General features: G+C 58.2%; 10 protein-coding genes across 10 annotated transcripts; 8 read left to right on the plus strand and 2 right to left on the minus strand.

Moving 5' to 3' along the window:
* Positions 1-1,559: 1,559 nt before the first annotated feature.
* On the plus strand, positions 1,560-1,933 carry C7974DRAFT_411175 (uncharacterized protein; the record flags this gene model as incomplete). The annotated part of the gene is made up of 2 exons (XM_046143534.1): positions 1,560-1,565; positions 1,613-1,933. The coding sequence occupies 2 exons, from the start codon at positions 1,560-1,562 to the stop codon at positions 1,931-1,933; spliced, it is 327 nt and encodes a 108-aa protein (XP_045998928.1).
* Positions 1,934-2,874: 941 nt separating this feature from the next.
* Positions 2,875-3,216, plus strand: C7974DRAFT_411176 (uncharacterized protein; the record flags this gene model as incomplete). The annotated part of the gene is made up of 1 exon (XM_046143535.1): positions 2,875-3,216. One exon carries the CDS (start codon positions 2,875-2,877, stop codon positions 3,214-3,216), a length of 342 nt encoding a protein of 113 aa, XP_045998929.1.
* A 732-nt stretch (positions 3,217-3,948) lies between these two features.
* On the plus strand, positions 3,949-5,787 carry C7974DRAFT_390083 (glycosyl transferase family 90-domain-containing protein). Its single transcript, XM_046141439.1, has 3 exons — positions 3,949-4,641; positions 4,687-5,487; positions 5,538-5,787. The coding sequence occupies exons 1-3, from the start codon at positions 4,315-4,317 to the stop codon at positions 5,697-5,699; spliced, it is 1,290 nt and encodes a 429-aa protein (XP_045998930.1). The 5' UTR covers positions 3,949-4,314; the 3' UTR covers positions 5,700-5,787.
* Positions 5,788-6,609: 822 nt separating this feature from the next.
* On the plus strand, positions 6,610-7,669 carry C7974DRAFT_432574 (uncharacterized protein; the record flags this gene model as incomplete). The annotated part of the gene is made up of 2 exons (XM_046144863.1): positions 6,610-7,289; positions 7,336-7,669. The coding sequence occupies 2 exons, from the start codon at positions 6,610-6,612 to the stop codon at positions 7,667-7,669; spliced, it is 1,014 nt and encodes a 337-aa protein (XP_045998931.1).
* On the minus strand, positions 7,660-9,783 carry C7974DRAFT_450712 (uncharacterized protein; the record flags this gene model as incomplete). Its single annotated transcript, XM_046145753.1, has 3 exons — positions 7,660-9,025; positions 9,099-9,682; positions 9,732-9,783. The coding sequence occupies 3 exons, from the start codon at positions 9,781-9,783 to the stop codon at positions 7,685-7,687; spliced, it is 1,977 nt and encodes a 658-aa protein (XP_045998932.1). The 3' UTR covers positions 7,660-7,684.
* Positions 9,784-10,550: 767 nt separating this feature from the next.
* Positions 10,551-11,673, plus strand: C7974DRAFT_390089 (DNA-directed RNA polymerase I, subunit RPA34.5). The gene is made up of 2 exons (XM_046141440.1): positions 10,551-10,968; positions 11,018-11,673. The coding sequence occupies exons 1-2, from the start codon at positions 10,671-10,673 to the stop codon at positions 11,437-11,439; spliced, it is 720 nt and encodes a 239-aa protein (XP_045998933.1). The 5' UTR covers positions 10,551-10,670; the 3' UTR covers positions 11,440-11,673.
* A 244-nt stretch (positions 11,674-11,917) lies between these two features.
* On the plus strand, positions 11,918-13,177 carry C7974DRAFT_450714 (uncharacterized protein; the record flags this gene model as incomplete). Its single annotated transcript, XM_046145754.1, has 1 exon — positions 11,918-13,177. One exon carries the CDS (start codon positions 11,918-11,920, stop codon positions 13,010-13,012), a length of 1,095 nt encoding a protein of 364 aa, XP_045998934.1. The 3' UTR covers positions 13,013-13,177.
* Positions 13,178-13,634: 457 nt separating this feature from the next.
* Positions 13,635-15,886, minus strand: C7974DRAFT_147106 (sucrose-6-phosphate hydrolase). The gene is made up of 4 exons (XM_046135694.1): positions 15,607-15,886; positions 15,461-15,558; positions 13,999-15,415; positions 13,635-13,952 (listed from the first exon to the last, which is right to left on the minus strand). Exons 1-4 carry the CDS (start codon positions 15,787-15,789, stop codon positions 13,734-13,736), a joined length of 1,917 nt encoding a protein of 638 aa, XP_045998935.1. The 5' UTR covers positions 15,790-15,886; the 3' UTR covers positions 13,635-13,733.
* Positions 15,887-16,751: 865 nt separating this feature from the next.
* Positions 16,752-19,102, plus strand: C7974DRAFT_307355 (RING finger domain-containing protein; the record flags this gene model as incomplete). Its single annotated transcript, XM_046138123.1, has 2 exons — positions 16,752-16,778; positions 16,826-19,102. 2 exons carry the CDS (start codon positions 16,752-16,754, stop codon positions 19,100-19,102), a joined length of 2,304 nt encoding a protein of 767 aa, XP_045998936.1.
* Positions 19,103-19,475: 373 nt separating this feature from the next.
* Positions 19,476-21,583, plus strand: C7974DRAFT_147118 (uncharacterized protein). Its single transcript, XM_046135695.1, has 2 exons — positions 19,476-20,139; positions 20,186-21,583. The coding sequence occupies exons 1-2, from the start codon at positions 19,848-19,850 to the stop codon at positions 21,493-21,495; spliced, it is 1,602 nt and encodes a 533-aa protein (XP_045998937.1). The 5' UTR covers positions 19,476-19,847; the 3' UTR covers positions 21,496-21,583.
* Positions 21,584-21,802: the final 219 nt, after the last annotated feature.

A 21,802-nucleotide genomic window follows, 5' to 3' on the forward strand; every position in this document is an offset into this window, starting at 1 on the left:
AAGGACTAGGCGCAGCCACTTTGCTGTTTACGAAGGACAAGCTGTACTGTGTAGTATTCACAAGCGATTGTGGCACCATTAGTATTGCAGTCACCATTCCCTTTGCGAACCCTGTCGATAGGCGTTCACGAGCACAAACGCCCGACAACGAGCGAATAGTGACAAGTTACCGACCGCGGCATGACTTCCGAGCATAGAATTCCGACCCGCGAGCCCTCGGAGGAGGAGCACATGACGGAGCGACAATGAGCGAATGAAGAGGGCAATTCATCTACCATTACATGAGTGTCACCGGGCGTGGATGTGTTTCCCCCATCGTGAGGAGGTCTGCAACCTCCGAGTATCCAAAGAGTTTGGAAAATGCTCATAGCATCCACTGAGAGAAGCAGGACGGGTATGCGACTGATGATTCACAAGACCTCTAGTGGATAAAAGCTTTGTGCAACTGCAAAATGATCGAGCCAGGTGCGACTGTTTCCGCTGACTACGCGAAAGACATCAGCAGGAACAGAATTCGGGCAAGATGTAACGCGTTTGGACAGACTGCTGATGTTTTGCTGACGTTCACCACAGGTGGGGAAGTAGAGTACCCAGTTTTCCTACGACTCAGTTAGGACGCCCCGCAAAGTCCCCAGATCAGCACAGCTCGTGTAGAGCTTGACTCTCACGTTGCAGGGTAAATGGCGGACTATGAGTAAGCCGGGCATCCTACTAGGTACGCGACAGTAACGTAGGGAGAATACACAAAAGCTTAACAGAATATTTTCTTGCCTACAACATAGGTAGTTCTTACACAAATGTTAGCTTTTAGTATTGTGATAGCTACAAGTTCTATATGAAAGTTAGTGAGCTCTGCTTATCCACCGTTTTTTCTGCAACTTGGGAGCTTGACTCATGCTGGAATCTTTGCTGATTCGTAGTGGTGGTTGTGGAGTCGCGGCCACGCGAGACCCACTTCCGGGAACCACGACAGTTCCGTGGTTTCTCGTACCACCCCGTTGACCATGACACAGAGAATTGGCGTGGACTCTGGCTCCTCAATCTACTCCAGAAGAACCTCACCAGGATCAGTACTTCATGCTTCCACGCCGAGCAGCTAGAAGCTTTAGAAAATGGAACATCGTCAGCAACCAGCATGGGGTACCGAGGTCCTGTGGCAATGCAACATCTCGGGCGAAGTCACCCGACCGTTATGCACCCAGTGAACTTTGTCGCTATGCTGTCGCTGGGGAGCCCCTTGGCGAGGGATCAAAGCGAGATGGACGCATGACCGGGCGTCGTATGCGCCGCACGCGGGAAAGGTCAGGTATGGTGCAACCTGTGCAGTACCACTGGTCACCGATGAGAGTGGTGCGAACATGGTGCCTGTTGGATTCGCGAAGAATAAACGCGCCGCAAAGCGGTTTGAAGGTGCAGTCATCACGTCTGGTCCGGGGGGCTAATCACAAGCGCAATGCGGAGACGGGCACGTGTGGTGCCCTGCGTCAATTCACGAGTCCCTAGGCAGCACGACTTCCTCGCCTCCACGACGAAACCACACCCCCCATAACCTGCACAATATGGCTGTATGCAAACAAACCTTCTAAGAATGCCGTGCACTGACATCCTATAGCCTCGCGAAACTATTGTCATCGATGCGAATCCACCTGCCTATCCCGGCGGCTATGGCAGCATCGAGCCTCGGGCCATCGAAGTGCACCACCATTACACACTGCGCGCGCGCGACTCACGATCGGCTGCTTGCTGCAGGGCCCTCCTTGTACTCATTCTTGTACTCTTTGTCGTCGGGTCCTTTGCTATCGTCGCGTTCGTAGCATGGAACTACCACGAGGTCGCTGAATGCGAAAAGCAGCGGTTGCCATGGGAGAAGCCTTGCAAAGACTGGCTGGGTAAAGATCCCAAGGACTGGAGAGGTCGGAATCTGGCTGCATAAAAGGAACACAACCATCTATACACAACCTGCTTCTCCTGAGCACGGCCTCTTGCTTTTGGGTTTGCAGAGCCTAGACATTTTCGTGCATCGTTCATGGCTCGAATATTGTGTTCAACACAACCACAGTCTTGAGATGAAGTTGCAGCGTGTATGCGTAGTTAGAAGAGACGGTGTCACAACAGCACACATGAACGGAGCAACAGTACTGCTCGGGTTGGTCTGGCAGCGATGATCGAATTCTTCAAAGACAGTCGAGGAGAATATAGAATGAGGACAGCAACGCATTGGAGAGTAGGTTAAACTATCACCTCAATTTTGTAGACGGGAGAGAAGGGAGGGGCCTCTATCAAGAACTCGAGATGCTCGCGATGCTCGAAACTGCAATAAGGTGGCAGCTCAGAGTCGCGGCTTGGTGGCATTTGGCTGACGAATACAAATGTTTCGAGCGTATCACAAACATCACCTTGTCTCATCCTGTCGTCCTTCCGCCAGCTTTTCGTCAACCGTATCTTGCCAAGATGAGGAGCTTCCACGTTCTGGGTATTGTCTACGCTTTAGAAATCCACATATGCATCATGACGCTAGCAGGCGTCTGTCAAACGTGGAAGGTGTTCAATACCTATCGGATATTGCACCAGAAGCTTTGCTGGAACCCATGTCACTGACGAAAGATCATCGCTACGAACAGCGCTCTTCATACCGAAAGTAATACTGGATCGCCACTATCGGTCCACGCATATGTGACGATCCATATTTTCACAAAAAGCTCCAGATCAGCAGTGATTCGCGCACTCACCTCCCGTTTGAACCAGGCAACAACGAACAGCCCCGTGTTCTCAGGCAGCAACATTCTACAAATCCCGCTTACTCGCAACCCTAGTCATATCAGACCACTCTTTCTTTTATCACTCACCTTCACAAACCCCTGCTTAAGCCCCACAATGTCGTCAAAACCCTACACTGGCCCTGACGTCCCCACAATGCTGCAGACCAAGACCCTCGCAGAGAATGTCATAAAATACCACGACCATCCCACCAGCGACAGCATCCTGGACGACCACGAGCTGGGCCTTCTGAAGCGGTTTGTGGAGGATCCGACGAGGCGCGCGGAGATACTGAGGGAGGAGGGGGTTGATCCTGAGGCTGCGTGGGAGAGTCGACAAACGGGGTTGGTGGCGTATGTGGTGTGGGCGCATGGGAGAGAAGAGCGAGATGGGGGAGTGTTGAAGGAGGAAGATTTTGAGCTGCTGAGGGGATGGTTTGCGGGGGGGAAGGTGGTGTAGATGTGTAGTTCGTAGAAGGATGGTGGCGTAGTGGTCTGAGCACATTAACATTGAGGGTTCAAGGCTTATTTACTCATAAGGTAGTACAAGGTTGCACATGCTAGTCTTCTTCTTCTCTCCGAAGTGACCTTCCTCTCTCGTTCCCGTTGTTGATATCACGTATTTTAAGATAACCTGATCGCTTCACTTGCAAACTAACGCTGATTCAGCACGCCAGGCTGTCAAGGCCACCTCCCACCATCACACCTGTCATGCACTCCCGGCGGGTCAGTAGCAAGATCAGCAGCGAACTTTTCTCGGCGAACCACACATCCCAAGCTCTCATTTGCTGTTCATGCATCAGTGATGCTGCTCAGCTTACCGGTCGCGGAACGGAAATGAGCACTCGCTTTGGGTTTCAGGGTCTCCAACCAACAAGCTTCCCGCCCAAGCCGATCGCCCCCGTCAACCAGATGTCGTGCATGCATGGCGTTGCTTGATCCAGCTGCGCAGAGAGGCTGCAGAATGCCCTAACAATCAAGACCATTGAAGACGCACCGCGGGCTGCGAATCAGGTCGCCCGTAGCGCTCCCAACACTGTTTCCTCGTGAAGCCAGGTCCAGGCCCGCCGTGTGAAGGAGTTCACGTGGTGGGCTCGTGTGCGCCGGCTAAGCCAAAGCCAACTTAGCCGACCATCGAATCATCTTGGCAGGCAGGAACGAGCGTGCTCAGACCGCGACTCGCCCCCTGCCTCGACTCCTATCGATTTTTGGAAGATCTCCAAATCCATTTTGGCCGTATTTACGGTCTGACCGCGCCGTGCGCTTATCGCATGCAGCTGGCGGGGTCAATACCAGCTGCCGCTTGCCCCGAGCGGCCTGGCGGAGGTGCAACCCCTGGACCGTACAGGCCTACACGAGCTACGAATAGCTAGCCCTCATTTTACTATCGTATCGTGGGTCGCCCGCCGACGGCGTATCTTGGGTAGGCTTCGCTCTTTTGTCGAGGCTTGTCCCATGGCCTGACGCTTCTTGGTCGACCATTCCTCTCCGTCCTCACACTCGTTCTCGCCGGTGCATTTGCTACCCAGTCGCTCGTTTCCCCACGCGTAATGCCATCATGATTCCCAAAGGGTTCCGCCTTTCGTCCACGCATCTTGTTTTCTACATTTCTACATTCATTATAGCAACACAACTATGGTCTCTGTGGAGCCAGTCGGCGAAGGGTGGATGGAACTCACATGGACCACGTAATTTCGTCTTCGATGCGGATAAGCACGCAAACGTGCACACTTTCAGCCACAACCAGTGTGACAGCTCTTTCCCAAAGCTATACCACAGCCTGGACCAGTCGGTAGCTCGGCGGCAGGGGAGGAAAGTGCACATTGACGATATTGCTATTTCAAAGGGGAGATGTATGCTCCGGCTGTTGATCCACGGAGGCGAGGTATGTGAAGACAGTCCCACGCCGGTTCACATCTAACGACACCAGCTCTTCGTCGTGGATTCAGGCAAGCCGGAAGAATGCTATGTAACGAACGGAAACGAGCGTGAACGCATCCTAGGCACTCTTGCTCAAATCGATCGAGCACTCTCCACATCGCCAACTTCCGACCCTTCCGTACCCAACATTGAGTTCTCACTCTCCCTCGACGACCTGCCGCGACGCTCGAAGGGGAAGGGCGTCTTCATGGGCTACACCCGCAAGGAGGGGCGCGAATACAACGACATCTGGATGATGCCCAACTACGCCTACTGGTCCTGGAACTACACCCACGCGCCCAGCTGGAACAGCATCCGCCGCGAGATCGAGCTCAAGGAGACCGAAATGCCTTGGCAGAAGAAGGACCCGCGCGTGGTATGGCGCGGCAAGATTAAGATGGCGAAGCTGCGCAAAGAGCTCGTGCGCGTCAGCGAGGGCAAGCCCTGGAGCGACATCAAGCCCGTCGTGATCAACAACGCCTCTGACGTGCACACCAAGGACGTCATGAACCTGCGCCAGTTCTGCGGCTACAAGTACACGGTGCAGACCGAAGGCACGTCTTACTCGGGCCGCCTCAAGTACCTGCAGCTGTGCCGCTCCGCGCTCATCACCCACCCCCTCGAGTGGCAGGAGTTCCACACGCACCTGATGCGTCTTGCGGGCCCGGACGTCAACTACATCGAGGCGTCCGAGAACTTCGGCAACCTCGAGGCCGCCATGGACTACTTCCGCGAGCACGACGACGAGGCCGAGCTCATCGCGCAGAACAGCTACAACACCTTTGCTCGCCGTTACCTGACCCCTGCAGCCGTAAGACTCCCCATTGCTTGTGGATTAGTGCACCCGCTGACTGTCTTTAGGTAACATGCTACTGGCGCCGGATGTTCTGGTCGTGGTCGTCGGTGCAGGGGTATACACCACAGCTGTACACGGCGGATAAGGAGGGCAACATGGTGATGCGCGGGACGCCGTGGACGGCGTTTGCGGCGAACTGGCCGCACGATCCGTCGGTGATTCCGTGAGGGCGTGAGATAGTGTTCAGGCGTTCAGGATAGATACGATACCCGCGTTTAGCGTCATGAGCCAAGCAAAGTGCAGTAGTCCATGGAGACGAGTTGAATGCGCTTGGAGTCGGTGATGTTGGTGATTCGCCGCACGTGACTCTTGGTGCAGCCGCATGCGGGCAAGCGCGGCCCCGTCGAGCACCTCCGCCGACGAACCCACAAGTCTGCACCGAGACACACCCACGGCATGGCCCTAATCGCGTCGCGGCCCGGCCCTGGCGACATCATCGACTTCAACGACGCGCCGTCGTCGCCAGAGCCGCCCCCCCAGGTCCACACCGGGCCGCTCTACACGTCGCGGCCGCTGTGCGACTATGTCAGTGCCGACGACTACCATGAGGGCCTCAAGCAGATCCGCGCGCACCTGGGCCGCGACTGCGGCTTCGGCATCGCCATCTCGCGCACCAAGTCGTACACGCCCACCAAGACGGGCGAGCGCAAGATCACGCGCGTGATGCTGCAGTGCGCGCGCTCCAAGGAATACAAGAGCAAGGGCGTCGGCCACAAGGTCTATGCGACGCGCATGACGGGCTGCCCGTACCGCGCGAAGATGCAGCCGCACCCCGGCGGCGGCTGGAAGATCCTGTCCGTGTGCAACGACCACAACCACGAGCTCACCGACGTGCTCGACGACCGTGGCATGCCGCCGCGCGCCCGCATCGCCGCGCCCGCCAGTCGCAAGCGCAATGCCGACGGCGACTTCACCCCGCCCGCGCCGAGTACCTACGTCAACATCCCGCCGCTCGTCCCACCGCCCGTGACCACCAACTGGCCCGCCACCACGCCCAGCGGCATCCGGCGCGTCGTGGTGCCGCTGCAGCAGCGCCTGCTGACCATATCACGTGCCCAGTTCCCCATTGACCAGCCCATGTTCCTGGTCTACAACGAGCAGTTCCAGTCGATGCTGGGCACCGCCGCCGAGCTCAAGGTCGCCTTCGAGGAGGACTTCCCGTTCGCCTACCAGGGCGGCGTCTACACCCCGGCCAACGACGTGCTGTACGTGACGAGCAATCAGTACAACCTGCCCACCGGCCAGGACAAGGTCGCCGTCGTCAGCAAGATGACGCGCAACATCTACAACCAGTGGACCCGCGCCCAGGTGCCAAACCAGGTCCGCAATCCCGCTGGCGGCGCGGCCTACAGCGACGGCGTGCTCGACGGTATCCTGTTCTGCGCCCAGGGCGATCTCGAGAATCCCACCGGCCTTGTGCACATGGAGGCCGACTACCCTTTCCGCATGCGCACGCTCGTCAACAACTACTACGGCCGCCGCTTCAACTCGCCCAAGGACATCGCAATCCACTCGGACGGCAGCATCTACTTCACCGACCCTGTATACGGCCACGACCAGGGCATGCGGCCGCAACCCGAGCTGCCGAACCAGGTATACCGCTTCGATCCGCATACGGGCGATGTCAGAGTGGTTGCCGATGGATTTGGGCGGCCGAGTGGAATCTGCTTCAGTCCCAGGGAGGCAACGTGCTACATCAGCGACACAGAGTTCATTCACGGCAACGGGCACGTGGACTTTGAGAAGGCGAGCACCATGTATGTTCACTCTACGAGCTGCAGGTATCCAACTAACACTGCACAGCTACGCGTACGATGTCGGCGACCGCGCGCAGTCCAAGTTCCTCATGAACCGCCGCGTCTTCGCCATGGCCGATGTGGGCGTGCCCGACGGACTGAAATGCGACGTCGCCGGGAACGTGTACGCGGCGTGTGGCGACGGCCTGAGCGTGTGGAGCCCGGGCGGCGTGCTGCTCGGCAAGATCCTGGTCCCCGGCGGCCTGGCCAACTTTGCCTTTGGCCGCAAGGGCGAGCTGTTCCTGCTCAACGGGAAGAAGCTGTGGTTGCTCAAGGTCGCCGAAACCGTCAAGGGCGCCACCGTTAACCGTGAGGCGCTACGATACGAAGAAGTCGAGTAGAAAACAAGTTCTATCTCAGCGCTTTTCCTTCTCCCCTGTAATGAATTTCCGCACCCGCCGCTCCGCTCCCATGTACCCCATCCCGTCAATCACCCCTTCTCGCTCTACCCATACCGGCGTTTCCTCGTCCTCGTCTCCACCGAACCTCCGCTCCCCAGCTTCTTCCTCGTACTGCCGCACATACGCGTCTTCCACATACGCCCACCCAGGCCTCTCGCAACACCCCACCGCGAACACGGTCCGCTCAGCCTGTAGCTCCGCCATCGCGCCGTCCAGCGCCCGCGGCACAAGCACCTGCACCACGCCGCGCACCGGGTCGAAGCCGCGCACCAGCGCCACGCATATGAGGCGCGTGGCACGCGGATCGGGTGGTGTAACAACGCCCGTTGCTGCGTCGAGCGGAAAGTACGGGATTTGCGAGATGGGCGTGCGTGGCAGCGTGGTCTGCGGGGCGGGTGTCTGTAGGATGTGGATTACCGCGCCGGAGAGGTAGTGCAAGAGTGCGGAGGCAGGGGGCGGGGTGGTCAGCGCCAGGAAGCCGACGAGCGACTGTCTGTGCGTTGGCGTCGAGCGATATGCGAATTCCCAGGGTCGCAGGGTGGTGAGCGGCGCAGCACTCCAGGTTGGAGGTGCGACGGTCGCGAGATGGAAGTAGGACTGCGTCGCCATTGCGCGGAGAGCGGCGGGTGAGCGGTATGGAGTGGCGAGTGCGCGCTGTGCGGTGATGGTGTGCAGGGTGCTATGCTTTACGCTCGTGTCGCGTAGCGCCGGCAGCGGCTCGTCGCCCATCTGTACGATCTGCTGCGGTTTGCAGCGCCGCACCAGCTGCGTCAGAATCGCGCTGTGCGTTGTCGCCAACCACCCCGGCGTGTTGATCACCAGCGACAGCGCTGGATCGCGCGCACTCAGCGCCCGGAACGCAAGACACAGGTCCTCGACACACGCGGCATAGTAGTCCTGATAGTCGCCGAGCTCCAGCGGCACGACATGCGCGCGCACTGTCTCATTCACCTCGGCCCCCTCGCCCCCCGCGGCCACAGGATGCGCAAACGTCGGCCCCAGGTTCAGCTCGCGCACGACGACCAGCGCGATCTGGCCTGGTGGCGCGTACTCCTGCGCGCCGGGGTCGAGATCGAGAAACGCGACCGCGGGCACCGCGGGCTTCGTACGCCCCAGGCCCGTCAGGTAGCGGTTGATCAGGCGTGTGCAGAAAGAGGATTTCCCGGTCTCGGGCAGGCCGGCCACGAGCGTGGTGTTCGGTACGGCGGCGCAGTCCTCCACGGCGCGCAGCCAGGTCTCAGGCGCGGCATGGGGCTGCAGCGGGCGCCCGAGGGGGTCCTCTGCTGTAGTTGTGATCTGCGGGAGTAATCAGCGCCCGTCACAACACACATCCCCCGCAAGAGAGAAACAGAAGAAGAAGCAGACTCACCACCCCAAACGACCGCCCTCTCTCCCCCGCTACCCCCTCATTCCACAAACCCTCCCACACGCTCCCCAACCGCCCCATCCCTGCGTCCTCGCACCCCACAAACCGCACCCGATTCTCGCCATCCAAGCCCCTGATCTTCAGCACAGGGTGCGTCGCAGGCACACTTACGCGCCACGGCCCCGCGCGCTCGCCGTCGCGCGTCACAGCGCCCAGGTTCGCGCCGTCAATGTTGATTGCGCCCCGGAGCACGTGCAGATCGAAGGTGCCGAGCAGCGCAATGGTGCTGTTCTTCGCGAGCGTGATGGTTAGTTCTGCGGCGGTCTCGGCGTGGATGGCGGAGGGCGCGTGCGTCCAGGTGCTGAGTTTGGTGGCGCGGGCGGGCGGTGGTGAACTGTCGGACTCAGACTCAGAGGGCGAGTCTGGGGCTGGGGAGGCGGCATGCTCTGGCGTGAGCGCAGGGGCGGGACTCGCTGCGGCTTGCGGCTCTGGGGTGGCTTCCTTCTCAGCAGCGGTTTTGGCGGCTTCGGCGCGCAGGCGCGCGGCGGCGATGGCGCTGAGCGGCTTGTCTGTCCGGGCGGGCGGCTCTGCACACCGCGTCAGGAGGGAGTTGGGGTGGGTGGCCGGTGGGCTTACTTGGTGAGGCGGTGGGGGCGGGGGAGTCTAGTTTCCTTCTCTTGACTGGCATGTTGGGCGGCGGCTCCAAATGTTTAGTGATTCTGCCTCTTGAGGGTGTCCAGTCTCAGTCAATGGGTGATGCAGGTTTGATATGTCGCACTATCTCTTTTCCCGCTGGACTTGCAACGAGGATGTAATTTATCTCGTGATGCTCAAACCGGAACTGCAATACTCGCACCACTCTCGTTGTGTTCAGCCAGTCTTGCCATGTTCGTTACACTTGGAGGAAGTCGGACTTCATGATACCTTCGCGTAGCTCCAGACAGTCTCTAGCCTATTCGGTCCCTAGCGCGCGCTCACCGCCCGGCGACCGGCAGAAAAGTCATGAGAAGCTCCGCTCAATCGCAAGACAGAAACCGCGACCACGCAATGTCAGCCAAACGAACGCCGGTGCCGCTGCCGGGCTCCAAGCCCAAGAGCAAGTCCAAGGTCGCGCCCCCGAAATCGTCGCTGAGCCAGGAGCTGGTGGGCAGCGACGACGACTCGTCGACCGACAGCAAGAAGACCAAGAAGACGCCGAAGCCCAAGGCTACCATTGGCGTGCACAGGCCGAACGGCGCTGCGAAGACGGCCGCGAAGGACAAGCCCACACCAAAACTCACGCCCAAGGTCACGCCAAAGGTCACGCCAGTGCCCGCGCCCACGCCCACGCCCAAGAAACCCGCGCCCAAGACGGTCACCGCAGCCAATGTCGAAGACCTGTCCAGCTCCGACGTCTCGGACGACAGCGACGTCCCCGCGAAGACACCCGGCGAGGTGGAGATGAAGGATGCCTCGAGCGACAGCGACAGCGACAGCGACAGCGACAGCAGCAGCGAGTCGGACAGCTCGAGCGCCTCGGACGCCGCGCCCGCACCGAAGTCCACAAAACCCGCGCCGCGCGTGCAGGAGGTCGAGATGCGCGCCGCCGCGCCGTATGCGCCGCCCAAGGGCTACGTGCCGGTGTCTGAGAAGGACCGCACGGGCTCAAAGGCCGCTAGGATCTTCGACAATCTGCAGGGCAAGCAGGTCTGGCACATCACCGCGCCCGCGGGCGTGTCGCTGAAGGAGCTGGAGAGCATTGCGCTGGACAAGGCGATGAAGGGCGACGCGGTGCTGAGCCAGAAGGGCTCGGACTACGGCTTTTCCACGACAGAAAAGAGCGTCGACGGCCCGCGGGAAGTGCTGGTGCTGCAGAAGAACGGCTACAGCGCCGGTACGTGTGTCACTTAGCAAACATGGCCTTTCCTACTAACCTACGACAGTCCCCGCCAAGATCTCGCAGACCCTGCACCTGCAGGAACTCGTCCGCCTCCCCAAACTCAGCGCAAAGCAGGCCGACCCCAACACCGGCTCCGAAGCCGCCGCCTCCATCACGCGCTCAACCATCCGCGCCCCGCGCCCGCAGGCCAAAGGCCTGAAGATGCGCTACCTGCCCCTGGGCTTCGTGGGGGCTGACAGCGGCGGCGTGCTGGGCGAGTCGGACGCCGAGGACGACGCCGTGCCGCAGGCGCACGCGGGGCTGGCGGCGCCGAACGGGCTGAATGTGCCGGGCAAGGCGAAGCGGAAGCTGGCCGACGCGGGCGAGGAGGCCCCGGCGAAGAAGGTCAGGAAGCAGAGGTCGCCCGAGGAGGTGAGGAAGAGGGACGAGAAGAAGGCGAAGAAGGAGAAGAAGGCCAAGGCATGAATGAGTGCATTGATTGAGTGAGTTCACGGCGTTTGGGAAAATCATGTGGGAGCATAGCATTCTGTGTATATGAGTTTGGCGTGGGACGATGGCTCTGGCCACTGTTTGTGGGGAGGTGAGAGCACGTGGACAATACCCGTCAGTAGTCAATGTGTCACAAGACTTCGCAGCAGCCAGCTGTCAACAAAACATACCATAAAGAGGTATACAAGATATTTCAGCTTTAACGTTAGCACTTTATTGTTTAGTCTAGTGTGCTTCACTATTACTTGCGGAGAGGTGCTGCTAGAAGAAGAGTATCTAAGGGTCTACAATCATTACTTACCCCTGCCATACTGTACAGCCGAGCAAAATCAACCGGATCCCCGGATGATCGCCAGACCTACCCGCTTTGAGAATTTATACACATGTTGTCCACCGACGTCACTCACTTCCTACACCAAGAATATCCCAAACAGTGTACAACACCACCACCACCATGCCACCCCCACCCCCCCTCCCAGACTCCAACACCGCCCTAACCTTCACCGCCCCCTCCACCCCACCCCACCTAACCCACACCCCCCTCCCCACCCCCTCCCCAACCCAACTCCTCCTCCGCCTCCACACCGCCGCCATAAACCCCGTCGACATCCAACTCTGGGCCTCGCCGCTCCTCGGCCTGCTCGCCGGCCGCCGCGAAAAAGGCCTCGGCCGCGACTACGCCGGCACCGTGGCAGCCGTCGGCGCGGGGCTCAAGGGCCGGTGGGAGGAAGGGGAGCGCGTGTTTGGGCTCGTTAATCGGCCGGCGGGGGAGGGCGCGTTTAGCCGCTACTTGCTCGTGGAGCCGGGGAAGGAGCCTGTGGCCAGGGTGCCGCGCGCGTGGACCGACGTGCAGGCCGCCGCGGTCCCGCTGGTCGCGCTCACGGCGTACGCGTGTCTGGCGTGGCTGCCGCCTGCTGTCAAAGCGGAAGAGGGCGAGAGGAAGAGGCGCGTGGTCGTCGCGGGCGCGAGCGGCGGCGTCGGCGGCTGGGTCGTGCAGCTCGCGGCGCGCGCGGGCTGCCACGTAACGGGGATCTGCTCTGCGGCCAACGCGGCGTACGTGCGCGGGCTGGGCGCCGACGAGGTGCTCGACTACGGCGCGCAGGACGTGGTTGCGGCGCTGCAGCAGCGCGTCGAGGAGGCGGGCCAGTACGATCTCTACGTCGACTGTGTCGGCGGGACGCAGTTGTTTGGCTGCTGGACACGCGTGCTGAGTCGCAAGGGCGCGTATGTGACGATCGTCGGGGACAAGACGGGGCGGACTGCGCTGGGGGGGCCGGTGACGTATTTCACGTATCCGGCGCAGGTGGCGCGGTTTGTGTATGGGTATTTCTTCGGGCCGCGGTATGCGAATGTGCTGTTGCTGCAGCAGGGAGAGCTGTTGGAGCACGTGGCGCGGTTGGCGGATGAGGGGGGCCTGCAGGTTGTGGTGCAGGATGTGGTGGAGGGGATTCTGGATGAGGAGGAGCATGGGGAGGCGTGGGAGAAGGTCAGGGGGTATATGGAGGGGGGGAGGGTGAGGGGGAAGATTGTTGTTAGGATTGCAGACTAGGGCAATGGGTTGTGGGTGGAGAGTTAAGGCGAACGGGCTAATCCATGAGAATGAATAGTCAGGCTTCATGTGGTGCTGCTAGACACTTTTGTGAAGACCCAAGTCAACGGATGCTCAGAGACTCCAAGGAGCTCCACATGTGGCAGGCCTTTGAAGGACTTCAAGAACCGTGCAATGAGTTGTGGGTCCATATCGGAAATCTTGCCCAACATGAAGCGTTGATTATTGATATGATCATAACGAATCCTATCGCAGACATGACCGTGTTTTGCTTAAAGATTCTCTGGGGAACACCCGCTTTCAAGTTTCAGAGGAAACGGCAGATAAGACCCTAAGTTCACCAACTTTGCAGAATACTCAACTTGTAGCCATCATAATACCTAAAGCTAGAATGTAGTCAAATGGCACCTATATTGTAGGCTAAAAAGTACTATATAGAGTTTTAGAGTATTTCCCCTACCTTACTGTCGTGTGGTGCAATTGGCTCATATTCTTAGTTCACCGTTTATTCTGCAACGTGAGAGACCCGTATAGGTAAGAGAGTGCATCCTGCTCCAGTACTTTATTTCCACAAATCATCAAATTGCACGTCGAGGCTCAAAAAATTTATGCATTACTGTTTGCACACTCATCAGTAGTTGCTATATACACAGACTATTCATCATCGTCATATCTCATGTGAGCTCCATATATACACTGCCACATTATCATAAACACGGACCTAGTTTCCGCCCCACCAGACATAGTTGTTAGTCTCCTCGGGCGTGTCAAAGACAAGCTCAGAGCTCGAGTTGAGCGGGCGCTCCGGGAAAGAGTTCGCCGTGATCTCCCACGTCTTGAGGTCCGACACCTGGACGGTCGAGTTGTCGCCGACGTAGATGCCGAAGTTGGTGCTGTCGAGACGCGCGGGGTAGATGCGCGTTGTCAGCCAGAAGCGGTCCTGTTTCATGTTAGGCATAGCTGGGATATCGGATGAGAGGGCTTACGTTGATGTAGACTTCTACAAGGGAGCCGTCAACAAAGATGTCCATGTGCAGCGACTCGGTGGTGCCGTTGGCGAAGGTGTAAGGGTAGAAGTAGCCTAGCATGGTGTAGTTGGCGAATTCGACGATGGTCGAGGAGTGGGAGCGGTCGACGTTGACGGTGTAGTTTGAAGGGTCGTAGTAGATGTGGGTGTATTCCTCGCCGCCGGCACTGGCCGCGATTGTGACACCAGCAGGGCCGGTGCAGTTGCTGAGAGTTACAGCGAGCTCCATGTGGGAGCTGCCCTCACCGACAAGCATACTGGTGGTCCAGTTGGAGATGGCGTTGATGCTGCGCTCCTCGCCACGGAGGGCCTCGACAACATCAGGTAGGGGACGAGCGCCGAGGGTGTAGCCAGTAAAGGTACCATTGCCGTGCTCAACAGTGCGGGTGTTGCCCTTGGAAGTCAAGGCCCCGTCGGTGTTGACCAGACCGCGGGTCTTGATGACGTACATCTCACGAGGCAGAGCCATGGCGCCCTGGTAACCGCTCTGGGAAATACCGAAGTTGTTGTTCTCCTCGTTGGCCCATCCCCACTGAACGCGGCGGTTGTTCTTGGTGTCGTTGAAGCTGGTGACGGCGTAGAGGAGACCGGAGTCGATGACACCACCAGAGACAGGAGTGAATTCAGCGGATCCATTCTCGCGTCTGGTAACCTGGCCCTCGTTCCACAGACCCCACTGGGCGCGAGGGTGCCACGTGAGATTACCACCTTCCGTACCCATGAGGGCATAGTAGTGGACATCGTCATCCTCGTCGGCCAGGGAGAAAAAGTTGGACACCTCGAAGTTGAAGCCGTAGGTTCCGGTCTCGAGCAGCGAGCCCAGTGTCTGGTTTGGTTTTGGCTCCCACAGGGCGCCGAGGAAAGTCCAGTCTGTCAAGTTGGACTGAGGAGCAGAGTAGAAGGGGATGCGGCCACCTCCACTCTCACCCTTGATACCGGAACCAAGCACCATGTACCAATGTGGCTCTGTCTGGCCAAGGATCGCATCCATCTCAGGCCAGGGCTCAACGAAGGGATCGCGCCAGCCGGTAACGTTCCAGCCTTCAGGGTGGTCCGAGATAATTGGGTTGCCCTCGTACTGTTCCCAAGTCTCACCGCCATCATTGGAGATGGCAATGGCCTGCTTCTCAGTACCATTGATGTAGGGAAGGGCCCAATTGGTGGGCAGATACTGGACGGCTGTGTAGAACGCGAGGAGGGTACCATCTTGCCCACCCGTAAGGTTGTAGGGCTGAGCAGAACCACTGAAGATACCGAGACCGTAGTAGGACGAGTTCCGGGAGTCTGGGTCGGGACCAGTACCAATAGACTGTGCTTGATCATTCTCCCAGCCACCGACATCAGTCCATGTCACGAGATCCTTAGATGTGGCGTGGCTACGTGCATTAGCGTGGTAAGTTCAAGTTTTGAATCTGACATACCCCCATGAGATGTTGCCCCAATTGACGTGGTTAGGGTGCCATTGGTAGTGTAGATGATATGTGTCGGTGGTGGGATCGTACAGCATACCACATGGATCCTATGCAGATGAGCATGATGTCGAGGTGCTAAGGTTTGAGGCACCTACGTTTAACCAACCGGCAGGGGATGTGAAGTGGTACGTAGGCCTCCACCTGTTGAACAAGGTGTTGTTGCCCATGCTCGAGACCATATCCGCGGTGAGAACATCAGGTCCCATCGACGGTGAGCTCGAGTTCTGCGCAAGGGCAGACCCGAGCACGTAGCTCAGTACAGCAATTGACCAATGCATTATGTTTGAGGATTGTGGAAGACAGACTTGAGGCCGACAATGAACTGACCCGACAAGCAGGAAATCCAAGAGCTTTATGTAGTCACCGGAGTACTCTGGTCAATGCAGAGACTTACTGATGTGTGGCAGGGATACATCATGCCCCAGAACTTGAACATCCGACCACCAGGATCGAGGCTATACTCGTTGTATGCATGGCTGGGGTCGGGGCACAGCGGAGGTATGTCATAGACTGTATTAGTCCTCCACAACCCCTCATGGCACCCCACAACAGACGCAAGCGTTGGCGTACATCATCGTTCTCGAACGCGTATGGGAAGGCTCCAATCCAGCCTCTGTGCCTGCGATCAAGCTGGCTACGGATGGCGTGGTAGTTAGCAGGCTTCCTGGCAGCGAAGCACCCACCGCTAAACTTGAAGTGCTCATTCAGTGTGCAACGGCGTCCACATGGTTTTTCAAAATTCACCCGACTTGAGTCGTTTGCGATGGAGCGTGCCTTTAAAATTACCGTAAAAGGCCCAGCGCTGGATGGTAAGGCTTCTGTGCCTGGCCGAATAACCTCCCGAGCGTGCACATACCAGCTCAGGCACTTCTCGGCAGATGGCTGCAGGGTTGATTCATGACAGAAATGGACTTGGACTTGCGTGGAACAATGTGCAACCTTGGTTCTAGCCTTACCTTCGTTTGATAAAAATGCCGCAATGAGGCTCTGCGAAGTCTTTCAATTTTGGCGATGTTTGACGACGGCGAAAGCTTGACAAAACCTGGGGAAAGCGGGATGCGGAGGTGCAAGCGCTGATGTCATCTCGCTATCGATAATCATCGATCACGTGCCGGACCTCCGAAACGTGGCAGCTTGCTCCATCGCAATGAGCTTCAATGCTGACAGCAACGCGCTCTCTCACCACCTTGAGTAGCAATGCCATTTAATTCCTGAGCTTCCGACGCTTTGTTGATACAGCATGGGCCGCCTCAAGTTCTACGTAGCGGTGAGTTCTAACTGCCTCCAAGCAGCCTCGCATACTGACAGCTGCAGGGCTCGGCCATTATGGCCAACATCGTGCTTGCACGCGCATACTGCGAACGCCCCAACTTTTACTCGGCTGCCGTCTACATCTCGCAGAGCACTGGCTCGCTGATGTTCCTGGTCAATTTGATGCTCATTGTCGCAGCAAGCTTCGGATATGGACTCCAGCGCCTCTTCTACGGCCCACTTCGCCCTATCGAGACCGAACAGCTATATGACAAGGCCTGGTTTGCTGTCAGCGAGACATTACTGGCAATGACCATCTTCCGGGACGATATCGGCTTGTGGTTTTTCACCATGTTCCTTTGCCTCCTCGCCGGCAAGGTCTGGCAGTGGATCGGAGAGGGGAGAGTCGAGTTTCTCGAGCAGCAGCCGCCGGCAAACCCACGACTGTTCCACACTCGTCTGGCCAGCTCTCTGCTGCTTTCGGTCTTCTTCGACGTCTTCATGACCCAGTATTGCGTCTCCTCCATCCTATCAGCAGCTCGGCCAGGCGTCATGGTCATGTTTGGCTTCGAATACGTTCTGCTTGCGATCGCTTCGATGTCGACGCTCATGCGCTACGGCCTGTCGCTCGTCGAGCTAGCCATTACACAACGCCAGGAGAAAGCGAGAGACGAGGCCCGAACGATCGCACGAGAACAGGCGCGCCAACAGGGTGCGGATGCCCCGGCCGAAGTCGAGGACGAAGACGATGACGCGGACGTGCCTGGATGGGAAGAGAAGGGTCGCTGGGTCTTCTACTTGGACCTTGCAACCGACTTCGTGAAGGCCTCGGTCTACCTGGGATTCTTCACCGTCCTCATGACGTTCTACGGCATTCCAATCCACATCATGCGAGACTTGTTCATGTCTGTTCGTTCGCTTATTAAGCGAATCAACGACTTTATCCAGTATCGGAACGCGACCCGCGATATGAACACTCGCTACCCGGACGCGACTGGAGACGACCTGAGTCGAGAGAACATCTGCATTGTCTGCCGAGAAGAAATGCGACCCTGGAATCCACCTGGCGCTGAAGAGGCGCAGCCAGGGCGCAGGGTGGATGAAAGACAACGACCAAAGAAGCTGCCGTGCGGTCATATCTTGCACTTCAGCTGTCTCAGGAGTTGGCTCGAACGACAACAGGTCTGCCCAACTTGCCGAAGACCTGTACTTGGGGAGGCCACAGCTCAACCCGCGCAACCAAACAATCCAGCGAACCCAGCTGCACAGAACCAGCAGGACCAAGCAAATGCGCCATTTCAAGGCGGACTGCGAGGTTTCTTCCCGGGCAATGCGCAGCCACCAGCTCCCAACCAGGCTCAGCCCGGTGCACCTCCTCAGGGCGCGCAGCCGAATCGTCCGGCTGGCAACATGCGTGTGTTCAACTTTGGTCCTTTCCGGATTGCTCTTGGAAACCTGCGTCTACCAGCGGAACAAGCCGGCAATGCAAACAACGTGAGGAACGCTATCGATCAGCTAAGACAGCAAGCTGTTGCAGGCCAAGCACCGCAGGCACCCGTGGAGTGGCAGCAAGGCCAAGTTCCCTCACAGCCTATGCTCTCCAACGCGGCCCCCAACGTGGCCATGGATCAGATGGGTGCAGCTCTTGCGCAGCAGCCTGTCGATATTCGTTATGACATATTGCGCATTCAGCAACATATCATACAGCAGCTTCGCCAGCTGAACGTCCAGAGCGAGCAGCTAGAGGTTTCCTCTCGACTCCTTGTTGAACTTAACCGCCTGAACGCTATGTCAGTGGCTGGACAGCAAACAAACGCTGCTGCTCCATTGGATGCACAGAATGCGAGTGCCTTCGCACCGCAAGCATACTTTGCCAGGGGTCAGGCCCTGAGGCAGGGCGATATCGGTGTTCCCCAAGGTTTGACGCTCCCAGAAGGCTGGTCACTGAGGCCTATGGCGCTGGCTGCGCAATCAGGTCAGGAGAGCACACCACTGCCTTCGCAGTCAGCGGCCAGTGTCCCAACCGCGGCAACCGCAGCGACCGCAATACCAGAAGCTCAGCCTACTCCCGTTGTCACACCAACAGTACATCAAGCACAAGCAGATTCAGCACCGACACAAGCTGCACCTACGACGTCATCAGATCCAGCTGTGCCTGCCACAGCCTCATCGCCCAAGCCCGCTGCACCAAGCTCACTCGGATCAAGCTGGAGCTTTGGCGACATCCCCGAGCGAAGCGAGCCCGAAGGATCGAGCTCCGCAGTCGCAGGCAGCAGCTCGGAGGGACATGTGACGAAGCGGGCAGTGACCGTGGAAGATGCCGAAGACAACGAACAGTAGAGTTACAGACATTGCATTGCATAGCGCGGCGTTTGGATTATATTTGCAGCGAGTGAGCATAAGCCTCGGCAGGCATAGATACCCACATACTTGTGTCCGAAGCAGACACGCTCGTCCTCCGTGATTCGACCTCTACGTGTCGCAGAGTGAAGCATGTGCGTGCCCAACCACCTCAACATTCGCTGTTCGCATATTGTCGACGTGCGTTGCTGTACCTCTACCTTGCTGTCCACTCAAGTACCCCAGCCTCGCCAGGCTCCACTTCGCCGCAGCGCCCATTGACAACTTTCATAAGTCTCACCGCATGCGCTTTGTGCGGGGAGCTTGGCCAGTACAGTGGCAGTACCTATGCGGTGGTCCCGCCTAGCCCATCATTGTGCAGGGATAGCGCGAACACGTCAGCCACTAAGATTCACAATCCGGTCCAAGAGGCGGCCTCGAGGCGGCTACATGCGTCCATGAGTAGCGTCCGCACAGCACCGGGTTGAAACGGTGCGAGCTTGAAAGGTAACACCCAGTGAAAGCTGCAGGAACCGCAGAGCGGTTAGCCTCGTTAAGCTAAAAGGGTTGGGATGAAGCTCGCGGATGGGTGACCAGGCCCGCCTGGGCTACCGCACCGATTAGGGATGACTCTTTTGCCTTCGCTAATACTTCGACAGCGAAGCAGTTTCGCACTCCAATATTCCTTCTCTTTCCTCTTGTGTTTCGTTCCTACTGTCAATGCATTCGCGGGCGAATTGAAGACATGGCGGTGAAAACACAAGAGAAGCCCCACAAGGCTGTAGACGATGGCGACGTCGCGAATTGCGTGCATAATTTGATTGAAGCATTCACAAACGGTCTCAACATCTTCAAGCGCTTGCGTGACAGAAGGCGAAAACACAAGGCGCGCAAACATAACGAAACACTTGAGCCCATAAACAGCGCCGAGTTGCAGCTGTCCAATTCGTTGCGCAGGGGCCCACAAGATCTAGAGGAAAAGTATGAAGAGTGCTACAGCCAGAGTGGCATGGGGCGCAGGTTTGCAACAGGTGACTGTAAGTCACTGACCCCCGCTCTATCTACAGTACTGATCAGTCTTAGCAATCGCTCATGCGTCTCTTGCCGAGATCTTGATGAGGCTCAATACAGGCCTCGTAAGCATCATCACCACCTTCCTGCATCATGACCAAGGCACCCATGGCCAGATGAAGATGAACTACAAATCTTTGACAGATCTGTCCGAAGCGTCAAGGCGAGATGCGCTGACAAGCATGAATCAACTGTACCAGCGCTTGAGCCAATCGCAACTGCAAATCCACCCTGCGCTTAGAACCCAGGCACCACAGTACAGCGAACTGTCAGGCAACAGTTCCGACTCGAGTAAAGACAACAGGAAGTCCACAGCTTCGCGCCGCCGCCCCAGTGGCTCGCACGTGACGCGTATGCCAACCAAGAGCGGAAGCCAGCCCCAACTCTGCATGGTGCGATCCAAGTCAAGAAACACAGCAAGAAAAGAGTCCATCCCGAGTAGCTCCAGCGCCTCGAAACCCGGTTCGAAGTCGGCCTCGCCCTACGCGTCTCCCTACGCGTCGCCCCTGCAGTCGCCAGTCCCTGAATACGCTGTGCTAGACCCAATGATCTTCAGCAGACTAGACTACAAGAGCGCCCACGCGCCACCCCCAGACCGGAAACGCATCGACTCGCTCGAACCCGTGCACCCCGTCGCCTGGCCCGCGTACGCCCAGCCCTCCGACTACTTCTCCGTAACGCCGGGGCACCGCCCCTCGCCCGCCCCCAGGCTCTCCACCGCTCCTGCCAAGCTGCCCACCGCGGCCCCGAAGCCCTCCTCCGCGACCCCGAAGCCCTCCTCCGCGACCCCGAAGCCCTCCTCCGCGACTCCCAAGCCCTCCTCCGCAACCCCGAAGCCCTCAACCTCAAATCCAAAGCCATCCACCTCAACCCCGAAACCCGCCACCGCAACACCCGCGCGGAAACCCGTCCCCTCCACCTCCACCTCCTCATCGACCAAGAAACCCCCGCCCATCCCCCTAAAACCCTCTTCCCTGAGCAACACCACGAAACCCAGCGCCACGCCCGCGCCCCCGACCCCGGCGCCCCTCAAACGGCGCCTCGACAAACCCACGCCCAGCTCGTACACGTTCGCCAGCGACTCGACGAAGCTGGGCGAGATACCGGAGACGCGGTGGGCGCGGCCGTGGGACTACGAGAGGGCGGAGATGCTGAATAATCTTGCGGCGGCGGCGGCAAGGGTTAGGGCGCCTGAGGGGCGGGATAGGGAGCGGGAGCGGGAGCGCGAAAGGGAGAGGGAGAGTCTGAAGGCGGAGAAGACGGGGGAGAAGGAGAAGGGGGGTAAGGGGTTGTGGTTTTGGAAGCGCGCGGAGACTGCGTAGCGTCTCTTGTTGTTTTGTGTGCGGTTTCCTTTGGGGTTGGAGTTGCTGGATTGTGTTTTCCGCGAGTTTCCTGCGCCTGGGATGGGATTTCCTCGGGTCTTGTTGTTGGATTTTTTACTGAGCGGTTGGGTGTTTTATTAGGTGGTTTTGGCGTTTTGATTTCACGAGTGATGAGTTAACGGCCGTGGCATGAGCGATTATACCCGCATTGGTGTAGCAAGCGTTTTGGAGCGCGGCTACTTACCTGTACTTGATAACAATTAAATGTTCTCGTATCACTTCCTTGGCTGAGATGGTGGTGCTCGTG

The sequence above is a fragment of the Boeremia exigua genome, assembly GCF_020726555.1.
Source record: "Boeremia exigua strain MPI-SDFR-AT-0100 chromosome Unknown C7974scaffold_4, whole genome shotgun sequence".
Classification (NCBI taxonomy): domain Eukaryota; kingdom Fungi; phylum Ascomycota; class Dothideomycetes; order Pleosporales; family Didymellaceae; genus Boeremia; species Boeremia exigua.